Source organism: Megalobrama amblycephala, linkage group LG10 (genome assembly GCF_018812025.1).
Source record: "Megalobrama amblycephala isolate DHTTF-2021 linkage group LG10, ASM1881202v1, whole genome shotgun sequence".
Lineage (NCBI taxonomy): Eukaryota > Metazoa > Chordata > Actinopteri > Cypriniformes > Xenocyprididae > Megalobrama > Megalobrama amblycephala.
Genome location: NC_063053.1, coordinates 15275065 through 15300260, shown reverse-complemented (window position 1 = coordinate 15300260; position 25196 = coordinate 15275065). Strand labels below are relative to the sequence as shown.

General features: G+C 35.5%; 1 protein-coding gene across 3 annotated transcripts in view; it reads left to right on the top strand.

Annotated features, from left to right (window-relative positions):
* galnt2 (UDP-N-acetyl-alpha-D-galactosamine:polypeptide N-acetylgalactosaminyltransferase 2) overlaps window positions 1-25196 on the top strand; it is an 86674-nt gene that overhangs the window by 3299 nt on the left and 58179 nt on the right. The window contains exon 1 of one of the 3 annotated variants that reach the window (XM_048204813.1): window positions 23967-24252. The exons of the other annotated variants lie outside the window; for them this stretch is intronic. Within the exon in view, the coding sequence (XP_048060770.1) occupies window positions 24193-24252 (60 nt within the window). The 5' untranslated portion in view covers window positions 23967-24192. Of the gene's footprint in view, window positions 1-23966; window positions 24253-25196 lie in introns of those variants that run through there. 3 annotated transcript variants of the gene reach the window in all.

Genomic DNA, 25196 nt, shown 5'->3' with positions numbered 1-25196 from the left:
GACTAGAGACTGTGAGTTTCTCATTTTCTGATATCGCGGAGATGCTTGGCTAAATGCCACCGTGCAGTGAATTTTGAGGACGACCGATGCTAAATACTAGCAAATGCCAGAGAGCTCAAATAGCGCCTCTGGGTCCCAATCGGTTTTGCCTGGAAGAATGTCCTGGTCGTTGATGTATGAATTGCCAGAGGGTGAATTGGGTTTTAAATTTGAAGGGCAATATTTGAAAGCTTCTTTGGCTTTATCTCTTCCCTGAGATTCTGTCTGCAACAACTCTGCAGCCTTGAAAATATGATGCATTTGTAGTTCTTTGCCATAGGATGTTTTTATACCTCTTATCTACCAGCTGAGCTTCAAAAGACCTCAATATTTATTTGGTTGCTTTTAAATTGGCAACCAGATTTTATGAGATTATGTTTTGTCATCTTGTTGAATCAGCAGAGTTTAATTCCAGAGATTGAATCGATGCCTTACGTTTTAAACAATCCCATGAGCTAGTTACAAACTATCCCGTGTAAGAGTTCCTCCTAATGTTTTCACCTTTGATACGAGCAGAAAGTAATATATGAGACACATTGCTTTTTATGACCTGACCTTTAACAGGAACATGGTTATATATGTATTCATAAAAGATTTAAAGGCACTAAAAGAGACTCTTCTGTAACTTTGGATACAATGGATAACTGAGTGACCTCAGTGGTCAAAGGTCATTGAGTTGCAGAGTTTATGACCATGGAATTCCTCTTTCTCCATCCACGCTACTCTACTCTACTCCACTCTACCAGATGGAGACAAGGGCTTTACTGAAATAGTGAGAGAGAATGGGCAAGTTTTAAATTATTATTATTATTATTATTATTATTATTTTTTTTTTATATATATAAATATCTGAAATAACTAAGGTCTGTGCATACAAGCTTAAGATATTTTCATGTTTTATTCTATGACATAAAATTAATCAGCAATACCCCACTCATGAGATTTGTCAGCATCTTATTGGTGGTGACGTTAAAGTCATGCAACTGGTGTAGTTCATTTATAGACTGACTTTTAGCTTTTTTTACTTTGTTTTCAGGTTTCACAATTCACCTTTATTTGATTATTTTATTGTGCATGCTCATTTCCACTATATTGTTATATTTTAGATTTTCATCTTACAATAATTGATTTATTTTCTAAAGATCTTTTTGTTAATAACTGTTAAATGTAACTTTGAAAATCTCAAAATAATTATCCATTTTCATACTGTAAAATATTTTAAATAATTTTTTTTTTAATTTAGACATCCTTTTTAAGTTACATCTCCTAAGATATGTCATTTTTTTTTATATCAAATACAATATTATAATTTTTTTCTAAGTAAAATATTGTATTACAGAAGACATGAAGCACAGTGATTACTTTTGAAGTATTGTCTTGTCCAAAGATTTTTCCAAAACATTTTTACCGAGGTCTTCGGCACTGGAGATTAATTTTCTGTAATATTTGGTAAGATAAAGGAGTCTGTGGGGATTTGCAGAAATCCTTTTCAATTCTCCCACAGCTGCCTGTTCTGTTAGGGAGTGAGATATGAACAAAATTAATACATCCCTGCTTACCACTTCAGTTTATAACCACATTGTCAGAGACAATTTCTCATATTCTCTATTCTTAGAATCGTTCTTTATGCACTCATGCTTGATTCTAGACTTGTAAACTAAAGGCATTGTTCTTTTTCTCATCAAGCAGCAATTTCCTGGTTGTTTTTAGATGATTGAGTCTGCCTGAGTGAACAGTGGAAAAGGAAGGACTATTTTGGTTCCAGTTCAGACTCACCCAAAGGCTTGTAATCACACTGGCCATGAGCCAGGAGGAAGTGAAACATGGATGATGTAAGAAAATAGAATGAAAAATGTGTATAGAAAACTTACATCTGTGGACACCTTAACTACCAAGGGATCTGCAAATATTACATGTAGAGGTGAAAATGGTAAGCCTGTTTACCCAAAGGGCCAATGTCTAGGGAAATGTATCTCCATCTGAATATGTGATTAGAGAAAATCGATTATCCTCTGCAGGTAGTCATCTTTCTCTGTTTTTCACATTTGGTTCAATCATCAGTCTTGCATGTCTCTGTGAAATATGTATGAGCAACTGCGAGATGTATATGAGTGCAATGCAAATGAGAAGAAATGAGCTTTTGATGTAAAGGGTCATTCATTCTTCAAGAGGGTTTACTTACTGGATATTCCCCTTGTGGCAACTCGGTGACATCATTCTGTGATGTTATCTTTTATGATTAACACAGTCAGCTGCCTTATTGGTCCATCGAGACCTAGATACCATAAAGAGTGTTTTTCCACATTTTGTATGAGTCTTTGCAGGAAAGATAGTTTGTAAAGGTTTTTTTTTTTTTTTTTGGGTGTAATTTGTTGGTAAATGATTGTTTAGTCCCTAGTTTAGGGCCCTTTAACACAGTTTGTTTTTGTTAGACGAACGTTGTGTTTACGTCAGTTACAGTGTCTCACGACGAACGTCTCTTTTAATCTTTAGACCGCTAAAATGTCATATGCCATATATAAACATTTTTATTTCTGTTAAAATGAGTATTAATGCAGCTTTTAGGACCTTGTATTAATTAAGAGACTTACATGGGATATTTATAGCTTTTAAAAATTAGTTTGTCACAGGGCAAATCATTATAATGAATTGATGAAGGCAGAAAGTTGATTAGAAATGGAGAATAGATAAAAGGAACTAAGATACACATTTCAATTTTATATTTATGGGTATTTTAACCTAAATTTGATGATTAAAAAAGTCTATGGAGACATTATGCGTCAACTACACTTTACATAAATGATTGTCCTTCATCTTTTTACTTTTGAGTACTGTTGGCAAATTTAACATTCTTGTGTCGTGACTTGTGATGATAAACATATCATCTCCAAGACATAACAAAAACTGAGTGCTTGTTCTTGATAAGCACTTACTGGCTCAAGCTTTTCAAGATATCTGTGGTGAAATTAGTTTAGACATGTTTTAAGCCAAGCTTCCCACCAGGCAATCTTAGAATGGAAAGTAGAGGGTATGGAGCTCATGAAGGGAATATTTGTATTCTCCGAAAACAGATGTAACTCATGATTTTCTTGCGTAAGCAACCAATACCACAGCAGAGAGTTTAGCCTTGGGTTAGAATTTTTTTAAAAATTTTTTTTTCTTCTGAGGATATTTGTCCAGTGATGCCAGGTGGGCCATATATATGCTTGGTGTATCTTCAAATGATCTTTCTGATGGAGTAGATGTAACATATTGAACAGTACAGTAACAGTCTAACTTAAAGATCAGGGTATAATTGACTGGCTATTTAGAAGATTTTGCCACAAGAGCAACACAATCCTCCTCCATCCTTTGAAATAGAGATGAATATCAAATGCAGTCAAGTGTGTCTCATTGTTCCCAGTGTTCAGGCCTAAAGGCAGCTCTCTCACAGCTAGAATGTGAGGACTTCAAAAGACCCATGAAAAATTAACCAAATATTTTTTAGTTAATTATTTAATTTAAATTCAGGGAAAAGATACAGTCTGATTTCATATAGGTTTTTAGTGGTGCTATGACAATGTGTCATTTAGATATGTTATTCAGAGTCATTGTTAGGGATTCACAATATATGTGCAGATTGTGCACCCTACCGGTTATTTATTTTTGTGAAATATTTATTCATTGTTTATTTTATCAGTATTGGTTGATACCCTTTTGGATATTTATTGGTTAAATTTTGAATATAATTTTTTTCTGCTAATTTTAATATTACTTTTGCCATAATCTATCATTTAATTAAAGGTATAATGATAGATCAGTAATGTGTTTGTGCTTAAATTTATTTATTATTTGAAAAACGTACCAAGTACTTAGAAATGTGTAAACTCTATATCACACTCTATATAATACCAACTAATCATTAAAGGTGCCATCGAACATTTTTTTTTACAAGATGTAATATAAGTCTAAGGTGTCCCCTGAATGTGTCTATGAAGTTTCAGCTCAAAATACCCCATAGATTTTTTTTTTTAACTGCCTATTTTGAGGCATAATTAGAAATGTGCCGATTCAGGCTGCGCAGCCCCTTTAATTGCTCGCGCTCTCCGCCCCCTCCCGAGCTCTCGACTCTATCATTGCATAAACACAGTTTACACAGCTAATATAACCCTCAAAATGGATCTTTACAAAGTGTTCGTCATGCATGCTGCATGCATACATCGGATTATGTGAGTATTGTATTTATTTGGATGTTTACATTTGATTCTGAATGAGTTTGATAGTGCTCCGTGGCTAACGGCTAATGCTACACTGTTGGAGAGATTTATAAAGAATGAAGTTGTTTATGAATTATACAGACTGCAAGTGTTTAATAATGAAAATAACGACGGCTCTCTTGTCTCCGTCATGTCAGTTATTATCGCTCCATCTGCCATTTTTCGCTATTGTTCTTGCTTGCTTACCTAGTCTGTTGATTCAGCTGTGCACATCCAGACGTTAATACTGGCTGCCCTTGACTAATGGCTTGATCATGGGCTGGCATATGCAAATATTGGGGGCGTACACCCCGACTGTTTCGTAACAGTCGGTGTTATGTTGAGATTCGCCTGTTCTTCAGAGGTCTTTTAAACAAATGAGATTTATATAAGGAGGAAACAATGGAGTTTGAGACTCACTGTATGTCATTTCCATGTACTGAACTTAACAATGTTAAGGTAAATTCAATTTTTAATTCTAGGGAACTTTCTAATCTGCATCCTATAGCTCCCTCCTATATTAATGTGAGGACTTATCTGTCTTACCTATCAATCAATACAATGAATATTTATGTATCTTACATTATCATGATGAGATGCCTAAATACAATTGTAGCATGCTAACCATTTATTGCACAGTAGTCAACATTTGAAGTGGATCAAAAAAGTTCAAAGTTGTCCTAAGAAGAAGATTTTAGGACAACTTTGAACTTTTTTGATTTACTTCAAATGTTGGCATCTCAACATAATAGTTTATAGACACTATAGTTTTCAGTGTCTTTCTCTCTTTTTAAAAAACAAAATAGTATAGACTTATAGTATTGTATATTTGTAGTTGTTTTGAATGGCAATAGCAATCCTGTACAGTACAGAGTTTTTCTTCAGTCATTTTTCATGGAAACCAGTAACACATCCTGAGATTGAACATCTGCTTTGTGTCTACGGCAGACACATCTGCTCTGTCAGCTTGTGTTTGAAATATCATAGCATGTTTCCCACATAGATTAAACAAAGATTGTCTATATGCGCTGAGCAGTCATAGTTGTTTAGACGATATGTAAGAGCCCGGTTCTTCATGTATCGAGACATGTACGCTAATGGGAAAACACTGAGAATATTGCCAGAGGCCATGAACGTGTTGAAGATGAGGTTTTCCTAGCCAAGTGTTTCCAGGCTGTTTGCTGCCTCGGCATCTCAGAGAGACCGAGAGACCAACAGACCAATGAAATTACAGCCATATAATTTTAATGATCTTGGGTTTTTGAATAGGCTTCAGTGATGTATCATCATATCACCGAAAGACTTTACAATGCTGCTGATTAAAAGCTACTTTTGTGCCATGGGAAGCTACATACACACCTTGCACTAAAAATACACTTGAATACACAACCCTAAAGTAAAAACCTCTTTTTCTCCTCACAAAAAGTAAAAATGTCATTGTGCTTAAGATATTTAGGGTTTTCATAATATCAGAAAAGCATATATTTCTTTTAAAATACTCAGCCAGTGGAAAAACTACATCAGAGCGACGCTTACTATGTGACTGGTGAGCTGGTAGAAGTTATTCTCACCAGATGTTTGGTCTAACCCTAACCCTACCAACCGGTGTTTGCTTTATTTGCTTCACAAGTTCATTTCAAGCCTTAGGGACAAGTAGTAGAAGAGCACCATAGTTGTTTCATCAAGTTTGAGCCACAGGAAGTCACTATCTTCTCTGACTGACTGAAATCAACTGCAGCGGTGGACTTGGTTCACTGAAGCCGAGCTAGTTTTGTCAGCTTGTATGTGGCTCTTGTAGCCTGATTGAAAGCATTTATTCAGAATGGTTTCCATTTTTCAGAGCAATCCCTCAATTTGTTCAGTGCGAGATGGAGAACGACCACGTGCCTGCTTGGATGCTTTGTATATCTGATGTGATGTTTGAACTAAATTGCCTTCACTGATGCCACAATGTATAATTTAACCCATACAATTTTGTCTAAAATTCTTCTGCACCAGATTTCAAACTAAATTGAGAATGCAACAGTGTAATCATTCTCGTGGCTTTGTAAAGCTCAAAAGCATCAATTACATACTAATTAACATGCAGTGGAGGGCAGACGGTGGTCAGGAACTGCTGACTGCAGTCCCTTGTCTTTCAGCCTGATGTTACCTTTCATGCATATGCAACCACAGACTCCTCAGAGAATTTTACCCCTGTCATTTCAAAGACAGAAGATGAAAATGTTTTGAGTTGGTTTTTCCTGTATATTCTCTAGACACTCAAGGGTAATTTAATTGTCGTAATTATTTAATTTTAGTCATGAAAGGCCTGTAAGTGCATTTACATACAAAATCTGAACACTGGAGATCATACACTTGCCAACTTTGTAAATGGTTAGAGAGAAAAATTAGGCATCGTATAATAAATGACTGAGGGTCACACAGACTTTCAGGTCATTCCGAACACAACAAACACACGCAGAAACACGCAACTTGTTGCTAGGAGATGCATGACAAATAAACAGTATGTGTTCTAAAATCGGCTCAAAATATCAAACATGTTTAATATCTTCTGACTTGGTGGAATCAGAGTCTGAAACTAAAAAATCAGAGTCTGTGCCCATCATACTCTGCAAGTGAAATCTGTCAACTCTGACTTCTTGACGGGTTAGTTCACTCAAAAATTAAAATTCTGTCATTAATTACTCATCCTTATGTCGTTCCAAACCCGTAAGACCTTCGTTCATCTTCGGAACACAAATGAAGATCTTTTTGATGAAATCCGAGAGCTTTCTAGCCTTCAATAGACTGCAACACAATTACCACTTTCAAGGCCCAGAAAGGTAGTAAAGACATCGTTAAATAAAGTCCATGTGACTACAGTGGTTCAACCTTGATGTTATGAAGTGATGAGAATACTTTTTGTGTGCAAAAAACAAACAAAAATAACAACTCGATTTAACAATTTCTTCCATGTCAGTCTCCTATGCTGTTTACATTGTATAGACAGTGCGGCTCTTCCAGGTTCTACGTCAGAACACCATCTCATTATTGGCCGGCTCCTGCGTCAGCATCACACGCATGCATTGTGGGGCTCATGTGTGCAGCGTTGGCCAATAATAAGCCGCCGTTCTGACGTAGAACCCGGAAGTGCCGCACTGTGTTTACTATGTCAAGAGCGTAGGAGGCTGACAGGGAAGAGAAGTTGTTTAATAAAGTCATTATTTTGTTTTGCCTTTGAACACAAAAAGTATTCTCGTCACTTCACAACATTAAGGTTGAACATCTATAGTCACATGGACTATTTTTATGGTGTCTTTACTACCTTTCTTGGCCTTGAAATTTTTGATGTTGCTGTGTATAGGGTAATCAGAAAGATCTCGAATTTCATTAAAAATATCTTAATTTGTGTTCTGAAGATGAACGAAGGTCTTACGGGTTTGGGACTTCTGTGTAGAATACAGGACAAGATGTTTTGAAAAATATTTTTTCCATAAAATGAAATGTGCAAGTCAGTTTGGTTCAGAGTTGTTTTAGGCCCCAAATTTTCTCAATGTGTTTTGTCTTCCACAGAAGACACACAGTTTAGGAATGATGTAAGGATGAGCAAATAATGACAGAATTTTAATTTTTGGGCAAACTATCCATTTAAACTAAAGTAAATGATCGATCTTTTCTTCCATATTTGTGATGTTTTGTAAGAAAGAGACAGGGTTTATAAGGCTGAAATGATTAAAGAAGTCTGGCTTATTGAGTTATGTCATTTTGATTAAGAATGACAAGATAAAAAGAAACAAAGAAATGTATAATCGTTTGCAATAAGATCGGTAACTTTTGTTTAGAAAATAGGGTAAATTACTATTTCATGCTGACTTTAAAGGTGCACTATGCAGGGTTTCTGAAAACAAACAAACACAAACAAACAAACAAACAAACAAACAAACAAAAAAGACTCATACAAAAATAATGCATCTCAATGGTTAATTATGGTTCACTAGAAGTGTGTGGTGGTGTTTGTGTCTATAGAAACACTGTACTGTGCCTTTATTTTCTTATTTTGTTCTTGAGCTGCTGTGCTCAGAACATTTCTGGGCCGGAACCTTTGGTCATTGGGTGTGTCGTCCCAGCCAATAATGACACGCATCAGTTGTATCTGAAGCTCAGGAAGCTCCACTAAGTTGTCCTGTCTTGATACAAAGACGGTTTGCTAATGCTCTGTCTGGTCAAGTTTGAATGTTGTGTTTACAAACATTAACTGATGAAAATCCTGCATAGTGCACCTTTTAAGAATGTAACTTTATTATAACTGTTTATGTAAATGTACCCTTTTCATTAATATATCTTCTCTAATGAATGTTTTGACCATGAGATTAAAGTTTGTAAATTAGGCAGGCTTAGGTAGACCCGTTTCCATGTGTCTCATTTAAATGAGCAGGCTCTCATTTGGATATTTTGTTTGGGCAAAGCCAGCTTTGCTTTTAGGGAGGTGTGGCATCCGGCAGAGGTTCACTGCTTATCTAATTATTTGCAGGAACATCCTGAGCCTCTGCCAGGTCTGTGACTTCCATGAGTGCTCCACATGCATCTTCATTAACATTACAGACCAACCAATAAACCATTTGGCTTTGTATTGCAGGTCTCTGTCGTTTTTTTTTATTTTTTTATTATTATTATTATTATTATTTTTTTACCCTAACTGTGCCTGAGGGCTCTGACTGTTCTTCATACCTGTCCTGTTTAGTTCATTTACATACCTTTTTAATGAAAGGTGAACATCTGTGCTGTGAGTTATACCACCTGGTCCAGATCAGTGAAGGACACAAGAGAAAGGAACTTGCACAATAATCTTTGTGCTTTGTTACTTTGATATGAAGCAAAGTCTCAAATCACATCCATCTTATTATGAAATTCAAAAAATAAATACCATTTTGGTGCTGTTTAATGTGGCTTGACAGATCGCTGTAGTGCCTCAGTTAAAGAGAAGCGGCAGCATTGAGTGTAATTTATGTTTGTATATAAATAAGTTAAATTTTAACCTTCAGTATTATAGTAATGTAGTACCAACTGACTCCCATGTGTAGTTTACAGCATTAGTTGAGAGATTTTTTTTCCTTTAGAAAATTTGCCATGAATTGTATCTGATATACATCCAAAATAATCGATATTGAATCGAATAGCAAGCATGTGAATAGGAATCGAATCGAATCGTGAAAATGGTCAATACCCAGCCCTAGTGTAGCTATTGATTAAACTTTTCGGTAACCTCTAGTTACAGGGTTCCCACATTCCTGGAAAAAAGGCCTTTTAGTTTAGATTTGCTTCTGGATGGTTTTTATTATCAGACAATGTGAATGTATCCAGATAACAAAGGAGGTGAGGTTGTTCTTCTGCTTATTCAAGACAAACCACTTATTCATCAGATTCCTTCACCTCCCTTCTTGGTAACCTTGCACAGACGCTGTGCCAACATTACTAGGTTTACAGGCTTTACCTGTTGTTATGACAATGAAATTGCAAGTCATTTTACACCAGACAAGGCTATGGAAACGGATCAATTATTTTAGTTTTCAGTTTTATTGTAACAGCAGTTTTTGCTTTTGTCAAACTATGCGATATATCAATTGTTTCCTGCTGTAATCTACATGACACCATATACGCTGTCGATTGAGATTAACTTGTGCTGAACCCGGAACATTCATTTAAATGATTATCAGTAAATGGATGCTTTGCATGTTGATGCATGTGGGAGTTTTATGGTTGTGCAGTATCATTCTTGCATTAAAAAATGTAAGTAAATAAAACTTCATTGTCATTGTATAACCAATGAAATGTATTCCTTTTGTTAGTGTTGTAATTAATATTTTTGAGAATTCCCCAGCTTTGCTATTGAAGCTTTAGCATAGGGCATAGCTCAGACAGATGGGTGAAGGACGACAGGGCTGGTAAACTGATCTCAGCAGGCTCTAGATTGACATGCTGGGCCTGCAGGGCAGCCAATTTGCACTTGTCTCCATATACAAAGTGACTGCCTCTGGATGCCCAGTGCATATTCACAGTCGACAGCTTCTCACCTTTTGCCGTAGCAGTTCGCTAGCATGTCAGTGAGAGGTAGTCTCTCTGACAGGATGCCTGATTTTGTTTGGCATAATTTTGCTCTCTGCATAACAGGTTTCATTTCGTCTTGATAGAGGGTATACTGCTGAAAAATAGTTTTGTTGCCACTACACTCACTGAGAGATTGGCAAGAACTCCTTCTCCTCAGTCTTCATTTTTATCACAAGCATCTTAAGTGGACAGTTCACCCAAAAATGAAAATGACTTCATTTTTCTTTCTAATACGGAGAAGATATTTTACCTTTATTGTGCATAGAATGAAAGTCAGTGAAGTTCAAAATATCATTGCACCCCACTGACTTTTATTGTACTGACTTTTGTGTTCCACAGAAGAAAAAAAAAGTGATACAGGTTTGAAAAAAGACATGAGCCTGAGGAAATTAGTTTTCTTTCAGGTTCTTTTCTTTTGGGTGAACTGTCCCTTTAAGATCTTTTAAGATGAGACTTAATCTCACACAAAACAACTGATTCCATAGTACAGAACAGCACTGCTGTTATTTTACTGTACAAACACTCTGAATGTCATTACTATTATGACAGAGAGGTCAACGCACCTCTTTTATTGACCATGTCCATAGAGGAAAATATAGGTGACAGTTCAGGCAACACATAGGTTTCCTAGCTAATACTGTAAATCGACCATACATTATTATTTGGTTTATTCAGAATTTATACTGTTTGTATGCAGTGCACCTTTTAATGATTTTCCTTGAATGCAAAATAGCTAAAACTACCAGTAGAAATTTGTCATGGCACTTCTATTAAAATGAAACCTCTTGGGTGAACTGCATAACATACCCTCGATCGTACTCAAACATCATCAGGCCAAGGACAACATGCAACCTTTCAGTTCAAATTGTTGTCACAAATAAATTATTAAGAAAAAAAATCCTGTGAGCTTATTTTTATGCTTTCTCTTCAAGTCTTTAGTTTTTCCATTATAATCAAATTTGATTATTCACTTTTGAAGAAAATGCTCACATCTGCAGAGTAATTACTTTCCCTGATTTGACATGCAAATAATTGTTTAGGAATGGACAAATAGCTCAGTTCAGTTGAAGGCTGGTATATTTGTTCCATATACTGATTTATTATTTGGGGATGTTATTTGAAGAAGAATTACTTTGTGGAGAGGAACTGAGTTCCAAGCAGTCAGATATTGAACGGATAAGCCAATAATTGACAACAGATTCACTGAACACATGATCTAGCACGTGTTTAACTGCTGCTTTTTAGGCGTTTCTTATGTACCAATTATGTCAAGGGACTTTTGGAGTTTAACAGAATTTCTTATGGTTGTTCCTTACATGACGCAATTGGGGCAGTAACCATCGTAGTTGAGTCTACCAATTGTTTCAGACTCCGAGCCATGTAACGGGTCAGGCACATATTTATTATATATATATATATATATATATATATATATATATATATATATATATATATATATATATATATATATATATATATATATATATAATATAATATAATATATATATATATATATATATATATATATATATATATATACATATATATATATATATATATATATATATATATATATATATATATATATATATATACAGTATATGTGTGTGTGTATACAGTATGTGTGTGTGTGTGTAATCTAATAATAATAATAATAATAATAATAATAATAATAATAATAATAATAATAATAATAATAATAATAATAATAATCTACACAATGTGGTGATTAATTAACTGAAAGTTAATCGCGCATCAAATTTGGCTGAGAAATTACCCCCAAAATATAATTTACAGTTGTTATTATTGTGTAAAATGTGGAAAGCATCAGATAGACATTAAAAAAGTTAACTTTAGAAAGAAATGATAATATTTGATTCAACATAGAATTTATTACACAAACTTTTAGGCTGCGATGGCCATGAGGGTGAGTAAATGATGACAGAATTTTCATTTTTGGGTGAACTATACCTTTTAATGTGTTTTTATTTTTTATTTATTTATTTTTATTTTTTATTATTACCATGGAATATTAAATTATATTGAATACTCTAAATAAGAAACTATAACTCCATTACGCAATGAGCTATTGCCCTGCATCATGTTTGTCACTATCAACTGTGGGTGTGTAAAATGCGTTAATAAATTTAAATGGGTTATTTTTTCCCCGTAACTAATTGATAGTAGTACATGTGCACACATGCGCACACACACACACACACACACACACTTTAAAGTGAAAAACACTCAATGTGGCTTAATGTAGTAAAGCAATCACTAAGGAGAAACAGATTTATTTTAAACATTACTAAACATTATCTACTGCCAAAAGAATGAAACCGTAAGACATGGAAAATGACTATATTTTTTGTGTGAAGCATAAAATAGAAGCTCATGATAAGGAAACAGCTTAACATTGCTTAACATACCAAAGCAACAACGGATCTAAAATTGCTCTCAAACCTGAGTGGTCATAAACACTGTCTGCATGTTAAAAAAGGATGTCATAATCAAAACACCAAGCTTTTCCTAATTTCACCTTAAAAATCTGCTATAAAGGAAAGCATTAAGGTGCTGTCTTTGGAGAGATGGTGTGTGTGGTTAAAGTTGCAAAACAGGAAGTTAGCAAAATCTGCTGAAATGCCTTCTAAGCATCTTTTGACAGAGAAATATGGTCTTAATGAATTATGGCATTGTTTTTTTTTTTTTTTGCCATTTATATTGTATTTATATTTTATATAACATTTATATTGTTTATAACATTATAATAACAGCATTAAAAGGAGAGTTTGAGGATAATTGAGGAGTCCTCCTACCTAGACCATGGTTTTATCAGGCTAAATATGGCTTAAAATCATTTTGTAAAGCCATTTTCAATGGAAAAATATTTAATTTTTACATTTCAGGTTATTTCCATATTAGTTTGTCCGTTGACCAATGTTATGATCTGACATTCAAAAGTGTGGTCTTTTTATATTAACTTGACTGTTTCTTTATAACAAACTTTTATGAAAGAGAGGCTGCTTAACATAAAAATGATTGTCTTTCTGCTAGGGCTGCACAATATATCATTTTAGCATTGAAATCGCGATGTGCGCATCCACGATAGTCACATCGCAGGAAGTGCGACGTCTAGTATAGGGATCGTTAATCCGTACGGACCAGACACCACGGTTCAAAATGTGTGTGATTCTCTGATTAATTGCAAAGTTTGACCATCATACAATGAAACTTTATCATTTGAATGCCAGTCAGTTTAAACATTCAAGAGAATTTATTCCATTTGAGCGCACGAAAAGGTGAAAGAGAACGCAATTCTGAATGTGCGGTTGTTTTTTGTTTTCACACACAGACACACAGAGCCACGCAAATGCACGTGAACACCACATGCCATTCTCTTCCCCGTCTCTTTGTGCCTAAATGGACACTGATTATGGCTTAGGTGAATGAAACAATTGAGAAGGAAAACTGGATGTGTAACAGCATTTTAGATGTACGCCGCGCATTCGGTCTTAAAGTGACTTTCTGTCATGAATGTTAATCAAACGACAAAAGACAAAGAAAGAAAAAATCACTTTTGTAGTTTTAACGCAGATTGTTTAATTTATACAGCCGATGTAGTTTCACATCAATCCATATTTAGTGTTTTTCATGTAAAACATTGTCCAACAATGACTCAATGATTGACACTTTTTATTCTGCTTATAGAGCTAAATAAAGGCCAAGCTGAGGGAAAAGTCAGTATATCACCAGATAATTAGGTTTGTATGATATTATGAGTTTTGGGTCAAGCAGGTTTTCAGGCCGAGTTGTACGTATTCTTGCAAGCTCATTGTGCTCTCCATATTGGTCTTGGAAACTCTGCTTTATCTCAATCTGATTAAGTGAAATAAGATATTTAGGCAGAATGGTGAGAAGATAAGCTTCCATTCGAGTTGTTTAGAGTTCTGAATTATTGAAGTATGTACCGCACCACACTACTGCTGTGGTGCTTTTAATGGCAGGTTTAGGTCTCCTCTAAACTTTTGATGCGCATAGTACTATAAAATTATCATGTGCACAGGATATTCCTTCTCAAACCATTCCCATATCAGACCGTAAAGTGCTTTGAGATCATCATTCAGCATCCGCTGTGCAGAAATACACTTTGTATTCAGTTTTCTAACTCTAAACTTCTGTTGTACATTAAGCAGTTTGTTGGCTGCCAACATTGACGCGAAGCACCACCTGTGTCCATGCGCAAAACTTGACGCATTCTTCCTCAGGTTTCAACTTGTTGTACAATTTTCCTCCCTTAAGTCATAGATTTTAAATGTATGTCCAGAAATGGTGAATGTTGAAGTTAGATGGAGGCTTTTAACACAGATAGAGGGAGGGTTGTGGGTATTTTGGGCTTTGCATGAGATGTGAGCATGGCTTGCAGGTTCAGCCTCAGATTTATTTTTTTATTGCATTATCACAATAAGAACCAGTTGTCGTTTGCAATAGGAAACCATAGGAAGTGTTTCTCAGTTGGATTATTATTATTTATTTTTTTGTGCAGAAAATTGAGAAACTCTGCTCAGAACCCCTCAAAGGTTTTTCCATGTATGGGAATAATGTATTTTTAGCCTACAGTTTCCCCATCCCGAAGGCTTGGAGAATGGGTGCCCCTCTCCTGGTGAATGAGGTAATCATCCTTTAATCTAACAGTGGAGTTAACAAGAATAAAACAAAAGCAAGCTACATGTTTTAACCCTTTCTGCCCTGACGGCAGTGCTTTCTGGCATCTAAAACTCGCCATTGCTGAGATCTGTGAAGCTTAAACCACAATAATGTTTGTAGGCAAGATTGGAACTTCATTCACATCATTTGTATATTCTCTTCTGTAACTTCACGAACACAGACAAGTGAAATGATCTGAAGGTTCAAATCTTCCAGTGCTGTTATACTAAATATCATCAGTCTTCGAATGCAGCTTGGACAATCATAATAAAGAACCGGAACTAAAATATTGTAGAAGTTATGGTATACCTGGAGCTGGAAATGAGAGATTTTTTTTATGCAACATGCTCTTGATCTCAAGGCTATAATATGCAGAACTATTCTGCATAAACGCAGCGTTTTTTGTCAGTCTGGGTCATGCCCTTGCCCACAGCATGACAGAGGCAAGTGTGCATGTGTAGCCTGTATTTTCAGCTGTCTGCCCTCCCTCACTCGGTGGCATTGTTTGGGTTGTCAGGATTCAATGTTTGGCAGTTATTTTATTTATTTACAGTCACAGTTTCTCCAAATCCTGGTGTCTTATATTTAGTATATTTAGTAGAGAGTGGAGTGAGGATAAGATGTGCAACTTTTTAACCTGCAATGTTTTACATTTTTAAATAAAAATGGCAATAAAGAAAAAACAATTTACTAACGTACATTAGTGTTGTCAAAAGTTCCAACTGCGATACCAAGTCGGTACTGAAATTTTAAAAATGTGACGCTTTGAGCGCTGTCGAGCAGATTCGAAAACACCTCTGATTGGCCACTGTGTTCACGCGCTCATCAGATATGTCTGTGGTTGGCTACAATGATCAACGCACGAGAGCGTTTAAAAGCACACGGAAGTGTTTGTATTTGAAAGTGGGAGCATCTGAAAGCAGACTCCTGCAAGCACTTGGTGAAGAGCGTCATTGATGTCGATTTACAACATGTTTTTGAAGCATTGATCATTGTAGCCAATCACAGACATATAATGTGAACACAATTGCAAATCAGAGGTGTTTACGAATCTGCTCAAAGCGTCACGTTTTTTTAAAAATTTCAAGTGTACATTGCCATGTGCATAGGCGCCAATCCTGTGGGTGCTTCAGGGCTTGAGCACCCATGCAAAAAAAAAAAAAGATATTCTCCATTAATTTAATTTGAACCAATCAAAAAATCTATTTAAATTCAGGAATCTCTCTGATTGGTGGATCTCACATTAGGTCCTGAATTAGCTTGGTGGTAATACACACACAGTTCTATTGTATTTAGCATTATGGCATGACATAACCTGACAAAAAAACTTTTGCTTTCTGTTTTTATGCACGATGATAAATGGCATTTTAAGTAAGTACTGGTTATGGAGGGTGGGCACTCACCGGCAGAAACATAAATCGCCGCATATGGCCAAGTCTGTTTTTGCTGTACATTTTCTGCATTTCTATAAAAATGTTCATAATATTTGTGTTTGAACGTGAGTATTGTTTTAATGGAAAAAATTCAATTAAATAATTTATTGCTTTAGACAAATATATTTGGCAATTCACCAACATGTATGAACACTACTGTTCAGAAGTTTGGGGTCGATTAAGATTTTGTAAAAATGTTTATGAAAAAAGTCTTTTATGTTCACAAATTCTGCATTTATTTGATCATTTATAGTAAAATTTATAGTAATTTATTAAAAATAGTAATTTTTTTTAATATTGTGAAATTTTTTTTTTTTTTTTTTTTTTTTTTAAATAACTGGTTTCTATTTGAATATATTTTAAAATGTCATTTATTTCTGTGATGGCAAAGCTGAATTTTCAGTATCATTACTCCAGTCTTCAGTGTCACGTGATTCTTCAGAAATCATTCTAATATGCTGAATTGCTGCTCGAGAAATGAGACGTGGAAAATGATTGTGCTGCTCAATATTTTTGAGGAAACGGTCATACATTTTTTTTTTTTTTTTTTTTTTTTTTTCAGGATTATTTGATGAAGCGAAAGTTTAGAAATCATATAGAAATCTGATGGATTCTTTTGTAATATTATAAATATTTTCAGTCACTTTTGATCAAATAAATGTGTCCTTTCTAAATAAATAAAGGTATTAATTTCTTAAAAAAAAAAAAAAAAAAAAACTCTTCCTGACCCCAAACTTTAAACTTTACATAGTCATATGACAAAGAATTGAGCACAGTGTGTTAGATTATAGCAACACCCACTGACCCATCTTACCTCTCTCTCCCCTACTAGAGAAATGTATCAAAATGTAAGACCTTTTTCTCTCCCTCATGGGTGAGAAAGTTGAAGTGTGACATTAAATTACTGCACAAGCGACTCCTCAGCCTGAAGTGCATTCGCGCTCTGCCGTCTTTTCTGCAGCTTATCACATGCTATCACCATCTCCATCTGAAGCGGTAGAAGGATTTCTTTTACCCTGAGGACCTGTTTGGCATTCAAGGCAAAGGGAGACTAATTAAACATGACTGCCTTTTTATTGTGTGAGCGGGCATCTCGTATCATGCTGCTTGAATGATCCAGTCAAAAGAAATCTCAGGCAACGCATGAGATTGCACATTTTTGCACATTTCTGTCTGCTCCTGTCCATCCGTGTACCAGTTTTGTTAAAGACCCTGCATGTGTTGCGTTCTTAATGTTCTTTGTTCTGTATTACTTTTCTCCCTATGTATAGTATGTGTGTATATAATGTAGATAATTATCTAATTATGTTTTATATACAGTTATATATATAAGTATACTGTATTTTATAAGCAGTATTTTTTTGAGTGTGTTAAGAGTTCTTGACTACAAAATTACTCATAAGACCCACCCCTATCAATAAGTGTCAAGCAATCAGGCAGTTAAATGTGTAATGGCTTGTTTTGACATGTCAGAGACAATCAATGGGAATTAAGACAGGATGTACTGGCGACACTTCTGAAGCATTGACCCAGATCATTACAACATTTTGAGCTCTAATGGATCTGCTCTCTCTTACAATATTCTCGCCATCTTTTCTCCCTTCTTTTTCTTTGCTGTGCGCTGTTTCATTGCTCTGATAGACCAGGTCTGCTGTGCTGTCACATGTTGTTTACAGCTCAGTTGCCACTGGTCAGATCTTCCCAATTTTCCAACAAGAATGCTTTTGTCAAACCCATCACGTCCTGTGGTTCACAAGTGTTTTTGAGAGAATCATTGTAAGTCCTCTGGCATTAATGTGTTTCTTGTGACTGAACAATAAAGCTGAGCTATTCAAAGGCTTATCTGTCTGAAACTCCCGCTTCTGGTTGCACAATCAAATTTTAACAATGAGGATTTTTCCATTGGCCAAATCATGACTTTTTTTCAGTTTTCACTGGCCCATCACACTTTTTTGTTTTTTTTTTGGCAACATTTTATAGTTGTGACAAACATGTATTTAAAGGTGCCCTAGATTCAAAATTTGAATTTATCTTGGCATAGCTGAATAACAAGAGTTCAGTACATGGAAAAGACATACATTGAGTTTCAAACTCCATTGCTTTCTCTTTCTTATGTAAATCTCATTTGTTTAAAAGACTTCCGGAAAACACGCAGATCTTAACATAACACTGACTGTTACGTAACAGTCGGGGTGTACGCCCCAATATTTGCATATGCCAGCCCATGTTCCCAACATTATGAAAGGCATTAGACAAGGGCAGCCAGTAACGTCTGGATCTGCACAGGTGAATCAACAGACTAGGTAAGCAAGCAAGGACAACAGCGAAAATGGCAGATGGAGCAATAATAACTGACATGATCCATGATAGCATGATATTTTTAGTGATATTTGTAAATTGTCTATCAAAATGTTTCGTTAGCATGTTGCTAATGTACTGTTAAATGAGGTTAAAGTTACCATCGTTTCTTACTGAATTCACGGAGACAAGCGCCGTCGCTATTTTCATTTTTAAACACTTGCAGTCTGTATAATTCATAAACACAACTTCATTCTTTATAAATCTCTCCAACAGTGTAGCATTAGCCGTTAGCCACGGAGCACAGCCTCAAACTCATAGAGAATCAAATATAAACATCAAAATAAATACTTTACTCACATAATTCGAAGCATGCATACAGCATGCATGACGAACATCTTGTAAAGATCCATTTGAGGGTTACATTAGCTGTGTGAACTTCGTAAATGTGCTGTAATATAATCGAGAGCTCGTGTGGCAGGGAGCATGCGAATTAAAGGGGGCGGCGCGCTGAAAAAAATCAGTGCATAGTTAATGATGCCCCAAAATAGGCAGTTAAAAAAATTAATTTAAAAAAAATCTATGGGGTATTTTGAGCTGAAACTTCAGACACATTCAGGAGACACCTTAGACTTATATTACATCTTGTGAAAAAGCATTCTTGGGCACCTTTAAATGTTCACATATATAATTTTTATATTATGTTATTTGTATACATAACCATTCAAAGGCTTGAGGTAAGTAAGATTTTTGTTGTTGAAAGAAATAATACTTTTTTTCAGAAAGGATGCATTAAATTAATCAATCGTAAAGAAAATACATTTATAATGTTATAAAAGATTTCTATTTCAAATAAATGTTCATTTGAACTTTTGACACCAAAGACTGGAGTAATGATGCTGAAAATTCAGATTCGCCATCACAGGAATAATTACATTTTAAAATGTATTAAAATAGAGAAAAAAAATTTAATTTGGTAATAATAATTTATGTTTTGATCAAATAAATGCAGTCTTGGAGAGCAGAAGAATTGTGCATTTGTGTGATTGGCATTTCTCCAGGTGAAATTTTCCATTTTAAAAGAAAGATACTACACAAATATGCAATCTTGAAAAGTTAAGGTGCTTCCAGCATAGTCACGGCGGATTCAGCAGCACTGTGGGAACTTTGGAGTGAGCAATTTGTGGCCTGGCCTGTCTGTCACTACATGTCCTTGGGTTTCCTCTCAAGAACTGTAATTATGATCAGTTGGCCTCTGAGCTTTCAGTCAGCAGTCGAGGCTAGAGTTGCAAACTGGTTTCATGAGTGCTTTTGTACCTAGTTCCTCAGTTTCTCTGAATTCTCTCTGGGATAAGAGTGAGCTACATGTAATTTTCTCTGTATGAACCTAGCTCCTTTCATGAATACAAACCTCCAACATCAACTACTCTGGCATAGGGATGAGAGAAATTATTTTTAGTTTTAAAATAAGTAGTTTTGGGAGCAGGGCTGCAGGTTAATCAACAGGCTATATATATTAAAGGGATAGTTCACCCAAAACTGAAAGTTCTGTCATTTACTCACCCCCATGTTGTATCTTAACCTGTATATAGGGCCCTATAAAATCAGTTTTATTTTTTCCCAAATTCCGTTTTATTTTTTCTTAAATTCCGTTTTCCGTTTTAATTTTTCTGGATTCCTTTTTTTTTTTTCCGTTTTATTTATCTTTTGACTCCATTTTAATGGTTAAATTAAATTTTTAGTAATCAAAAAGCATGTCTAATTATTGAAATAATGAATCTTGTCCAATTTACCAACAATTTAACAAAAGTTTAACAAAAACAATTACTTTTTTTTTTTTTTTTTTTTTTTTTTTTTTTTTTTTTTTTTTTAGGGCGCTACGTTTTCTGGATTCCATTTTAATGGTTTAATTCCATTTTAATAATCAAAAAGCATGTCTAATTAATTGAATTCTTAAAAACAACAATATTGATTAATTTAAAAAATATATTTTTATATTTTTTATGATTTTTCTTCAGAAGTTCTGTTAAATTTTTCTGGCAATCAAATGAATGCATACCATTTAATTTATCTTTTAATCATGAAATTAAACTTTTTTTTGTCAAACAATGTGCTGCCCAACAGAGCTTTACTGTTAAAATTAAAACATGGAAGAAACACTGATATTATTGTTTAAAATATATTTTAATAATTTATTATTAAATTAATTTATCTAAATTCTACTGTATAACAGTAATATGTTTTTGTCAACTTAAATCGAACTTTTATTTTGACTGTTTGCCTAGAGCTTTGAGTTTCTCTGTTTATCACGGTAGTTTTCTCAAACGAAGCGGTTAAATGCTGATGAAGTGACTTTCAGAGCAGCTCTGGAGATGAATTTGTGCATCCATATAGTGAGGCGACAGAGGATGAAAACACCGCGAGCGTCGCACGTGCTTCAGTGTGTGTGGCGTGTGAGGTAAATGAAACTGCGCTTCCGCATCATTCATTTCGGAGGCACACAGACATGCAGGATTCATGTTTAAATAGTGTTTTTGTGGTTTAATATTCAGTCACTAGTCTATATTGCTATTTAATTTACGTGTACTGACCTGCTTTTAATTCATTCATCAAAAATTTGACAAATTCCGTGACATTCCGCGTTATACAGTAAATTCCGTTTTATGAATGGATTCCGTGATTCCGTGATCACGGAAATTATAGGGCCCCATGTATAGATTTCTTTCTTCTGCCTAACACAAAAGAAAATATTTTTAAAGAACTTTGGTAACCAAACAGTTGATCATTTTTTGGTGAACTATCTCTTTAAATTCAATATCCCAGTGTTATTCAGACCTGGATGTTGTGTGCGTTTTGTTTATTTTTCTCTGCCAGTGACCTGATTGTGCCAGTTTGGGGGCAGTGCATGTCAGACCTCCAGTTCCTCTCACACCTTAGAGACCTGGACAGTGGACAAACACAGTGGAGGGCTCAAGGCTATACAATTGTCTCATTGAATGTCCTTAGCTCTGCTTGCACTCGAGCGTGACTTCTCACAGTTTGTTTTGTGCAGGTTTTGCCCTCGAACCGTCAGCTGTGCCTGTTAGTCAGTCCTAAGCTGTGTGCGCACAGCACGATTTTTGCTGAAATTAGGAGAGATTTCTTTCGTGGGAGGGCAAATATTTACAGTCTTTGAAGGTGAAGTATAACAGATAATCAAAATAACCTTTTAAAACAAGACACTGCAGGGCCAGGCAAAACCATTGTTTTTTTTTTTAATCGCTATTTTGCTTCAATGGCTTTTCTTCTTTCAAAATGGTGGAAAGAAAACGAAAACATCCAAAATACACATTTAAGTGTTTATTTCATTACAATTACATTTATTTTCATTTGTAGATTTCAGTTACAACATATCTTTGTAATGAGTCTCATACACTGTCTGAGCCAGAAATCTCCACTTCAGCAGCACTTATATATTCCAGACTTTCCAGGTCTTATCTATATTCTGAAGGTTTCAGAGAGATTCATATCCTTACTGTAAAAACCTTTTACTCTAATATATCAGCAAAATGAAAATAATTTTGAACCTGGCTTTATCCATTGTTCAGTTTTCTGTTCTGGAAATATATGCTAATTAGTACATTTAATTAAATAATACATCATTTGCATATTTAAACAACATTTCAGAAACATTTCATTTTTGAAACAACATTTCAAACAATTTTGCAGTTGTTAATGTTGGTTATCAATTGGGAAAGTTTGTTGATATTAAGTATAGTTTTAGTTAGTGGTCTTTTGCCTTAAAATAAGTTTATTGAAGTTTGTTTTAAAGAATGTAAGTTCCTCTGTCACTCAGCCGTGCCAACTTTTGATGTGTTTTTTTTTTTTTTTTTTTTTTTTTTTTTTCAAGAGATTGCTTGGGTTTATGCAACGGTACCATTTCAATTTCGTGAGTCAATGAGGATGTCAGAAAGTGACATGATCGGGGGAAAAAAGGCGACGCTGCCAGTCGTAACCAAAGTCTGATATATGATACAGTCTGATGTAATACTGTTGATATCAGACAGTTTGCCTTAAAGTTTACCCGAGATCTCACTTGGGTCGTATCATATGGCATGGAACAAACACAAAGGACGGGGAAAAAAAAATACCTGGCTTATTTCTTCCACTTCCTCCCCCACAATACAGAACAGAGTGTGAGAGGATGAGAAAACAGACTCCAGAACATTTGTATTCTCAGTTTGTGCAGTTTTGGTTCTTGTCAACACTACAGTGGGCATCTCACAGCCACAGCTGCAGAAGAACAACGGCTCTTGTTTCACTGCCGAAGGTCTTTTTGTGGACAAAGCGCATTCCTTTTTACAGGCACAATATAAAACGTACTATTAAGGGATTTATCATTCTGTTGTTTGAAATGGCCTGCTATTTTGCTCACAATATAGAGTTATGTTTGTGAAAAACGACCCACCTGCACTGAACTGCAAGGATAAGTGTTGGAAAAGAATCGAGTCTGATCCTAAGGGGTTTATTTAAAAGCCCTTTTCTCATTAAAAGTCGGCCCATGTTCCACTGAAGCCATTAAATAAAACTGTTGTATATAAAAAAAATTGTTACAGTTCATTACAAGTACCTGGAACTTACGACAACATTGTGTCATTGTTTATATCGTCAACTGTAATTTATGATTGAGCAATACCTAGCCTGTTTCCTCATGCTTACCATAACCAGGTTAGCATGAGGAAACAGGCATGCTCTCATTAGAATTGCTCTCATTCGATCTTCATTTATGCCTTTTGTATCTGTGCATTGATACTTTGGTTGTTTAATAATGTCCAAATCTGAAACATATTCCAGAAGGTGGCATTGGTGCTGGGCTTTCATTTGAATAAAGCCACTAGTTTCAAAGCAAGTGTTAACTGACTCTAGGCTAGTTGCATAAACAGTCGCTAAGTTAAAACTGTCTTAAAGTCCCTGTGAACCGGAAGTTGCAAATGACTTTTCTCTAGTGTTGTGACGTATTTCCAAGTGAGGGCAGGGTTTCATTTTAGCGCTCCTCCTCTCCATCTCTCCATCTCTCGCTCATAGCAGACTAACGGTTGCAGGGGAGTGGTTTAAGGGTGCTTTCACACTTGGTTCGATTGCCTGGACCGAACCTGAGTTCGATTGCTCCCCCCTCCCCCTGCGCCCACTGGACTGTGTTCACATTATATTATTTGGGTCCGACCCGCGGTTCGTTTGCGTCATCAAACCAGCAGCTGTTTACTACGTTGCTTAGTAACGATGGCACAGGAGAAGGCGGCAAAGTGCATAACGTTGCTCTCCTCACTTTTATATTTTTGTTTTTGAACCGTTGGTTTTGTTCATAATGGCTCTTGCGTCTATCTGCCGCGAATGTAGAATGCTGAAGGCGAGCAGAAATGAGAAAAGCTACGCTACAGCTCTCTGTTTGCAGCACGTCAGTCACGCTCATCGGGAAAGTGAGTGAAACACACACACAAACACACATTTTTATCAAATAATACGGCATTAATAACGGTTTACTTCCGCAATTTGGTACGTTTGCATTCATATCAGAAGCGAACCGTACCGGAGTTCACTTGAACCGCACCCCAGACCACCCTTTTAAGCGGTCTCGGGTACGGTTCGCGGGTGCGCACCCGAGTTCAGAAGACAGTGTTCACATTATCCAAACGTACTGAACTCTGACGTCAATCGAACCCGGGTGCGCACCAAAAGTGCTAATGTGAAAGCAAGTGTTTTCAACCCAAGTCGTCAAACTGACGTCATCAGAGAGGGAACGCCATTCCAGACTGAAAGTAACGTTTCAGATTTTGATTTAAAGATTACCACGACAAACAATTTTTTTTCTTTGTATTAACTTGCACGGATTTATTGTTCAACACAAGACTAGTCATATGCACTAACAAAGTAAATAGTGTCAATTTTGATTTCATGATGACTTTAAAGGGTTAGTTCACCCATAAATGAAAATTATTATATATTATATGATGAACAGATTGAGTTTAGGCTTATATTCACATATAAACATTCATCAACTCACACATCAGTTGTGGTAAGAGAAGGCTCAAGCATGTTTGCTTGATGTGCGAGAACCAGTTCCGAGATTCATTCTCGTGTGTCACGGAGCACGTTTGAGCTTTGAACTCAAAAGTGTCAGTTGTGTAGCTGTCTGTGGAGGGGGATTTCATCAAAAAGATCTTCATTTTCGTTTCAAAGATAAACGAAAGTCTTACAGGTTTGAAACGACATGAGAGTGAGTAATTAATGACAGAATTTTCATTTTTGGGCGAACTAACCCTTTAAAAACTAGTCTGACCAACTAGAAATTAGTTAAGGCTAATCAGTCTTACTTTTCAGATTTAAATTAGACCAGTCTATCTTTTTATGTAACTAACTTAAA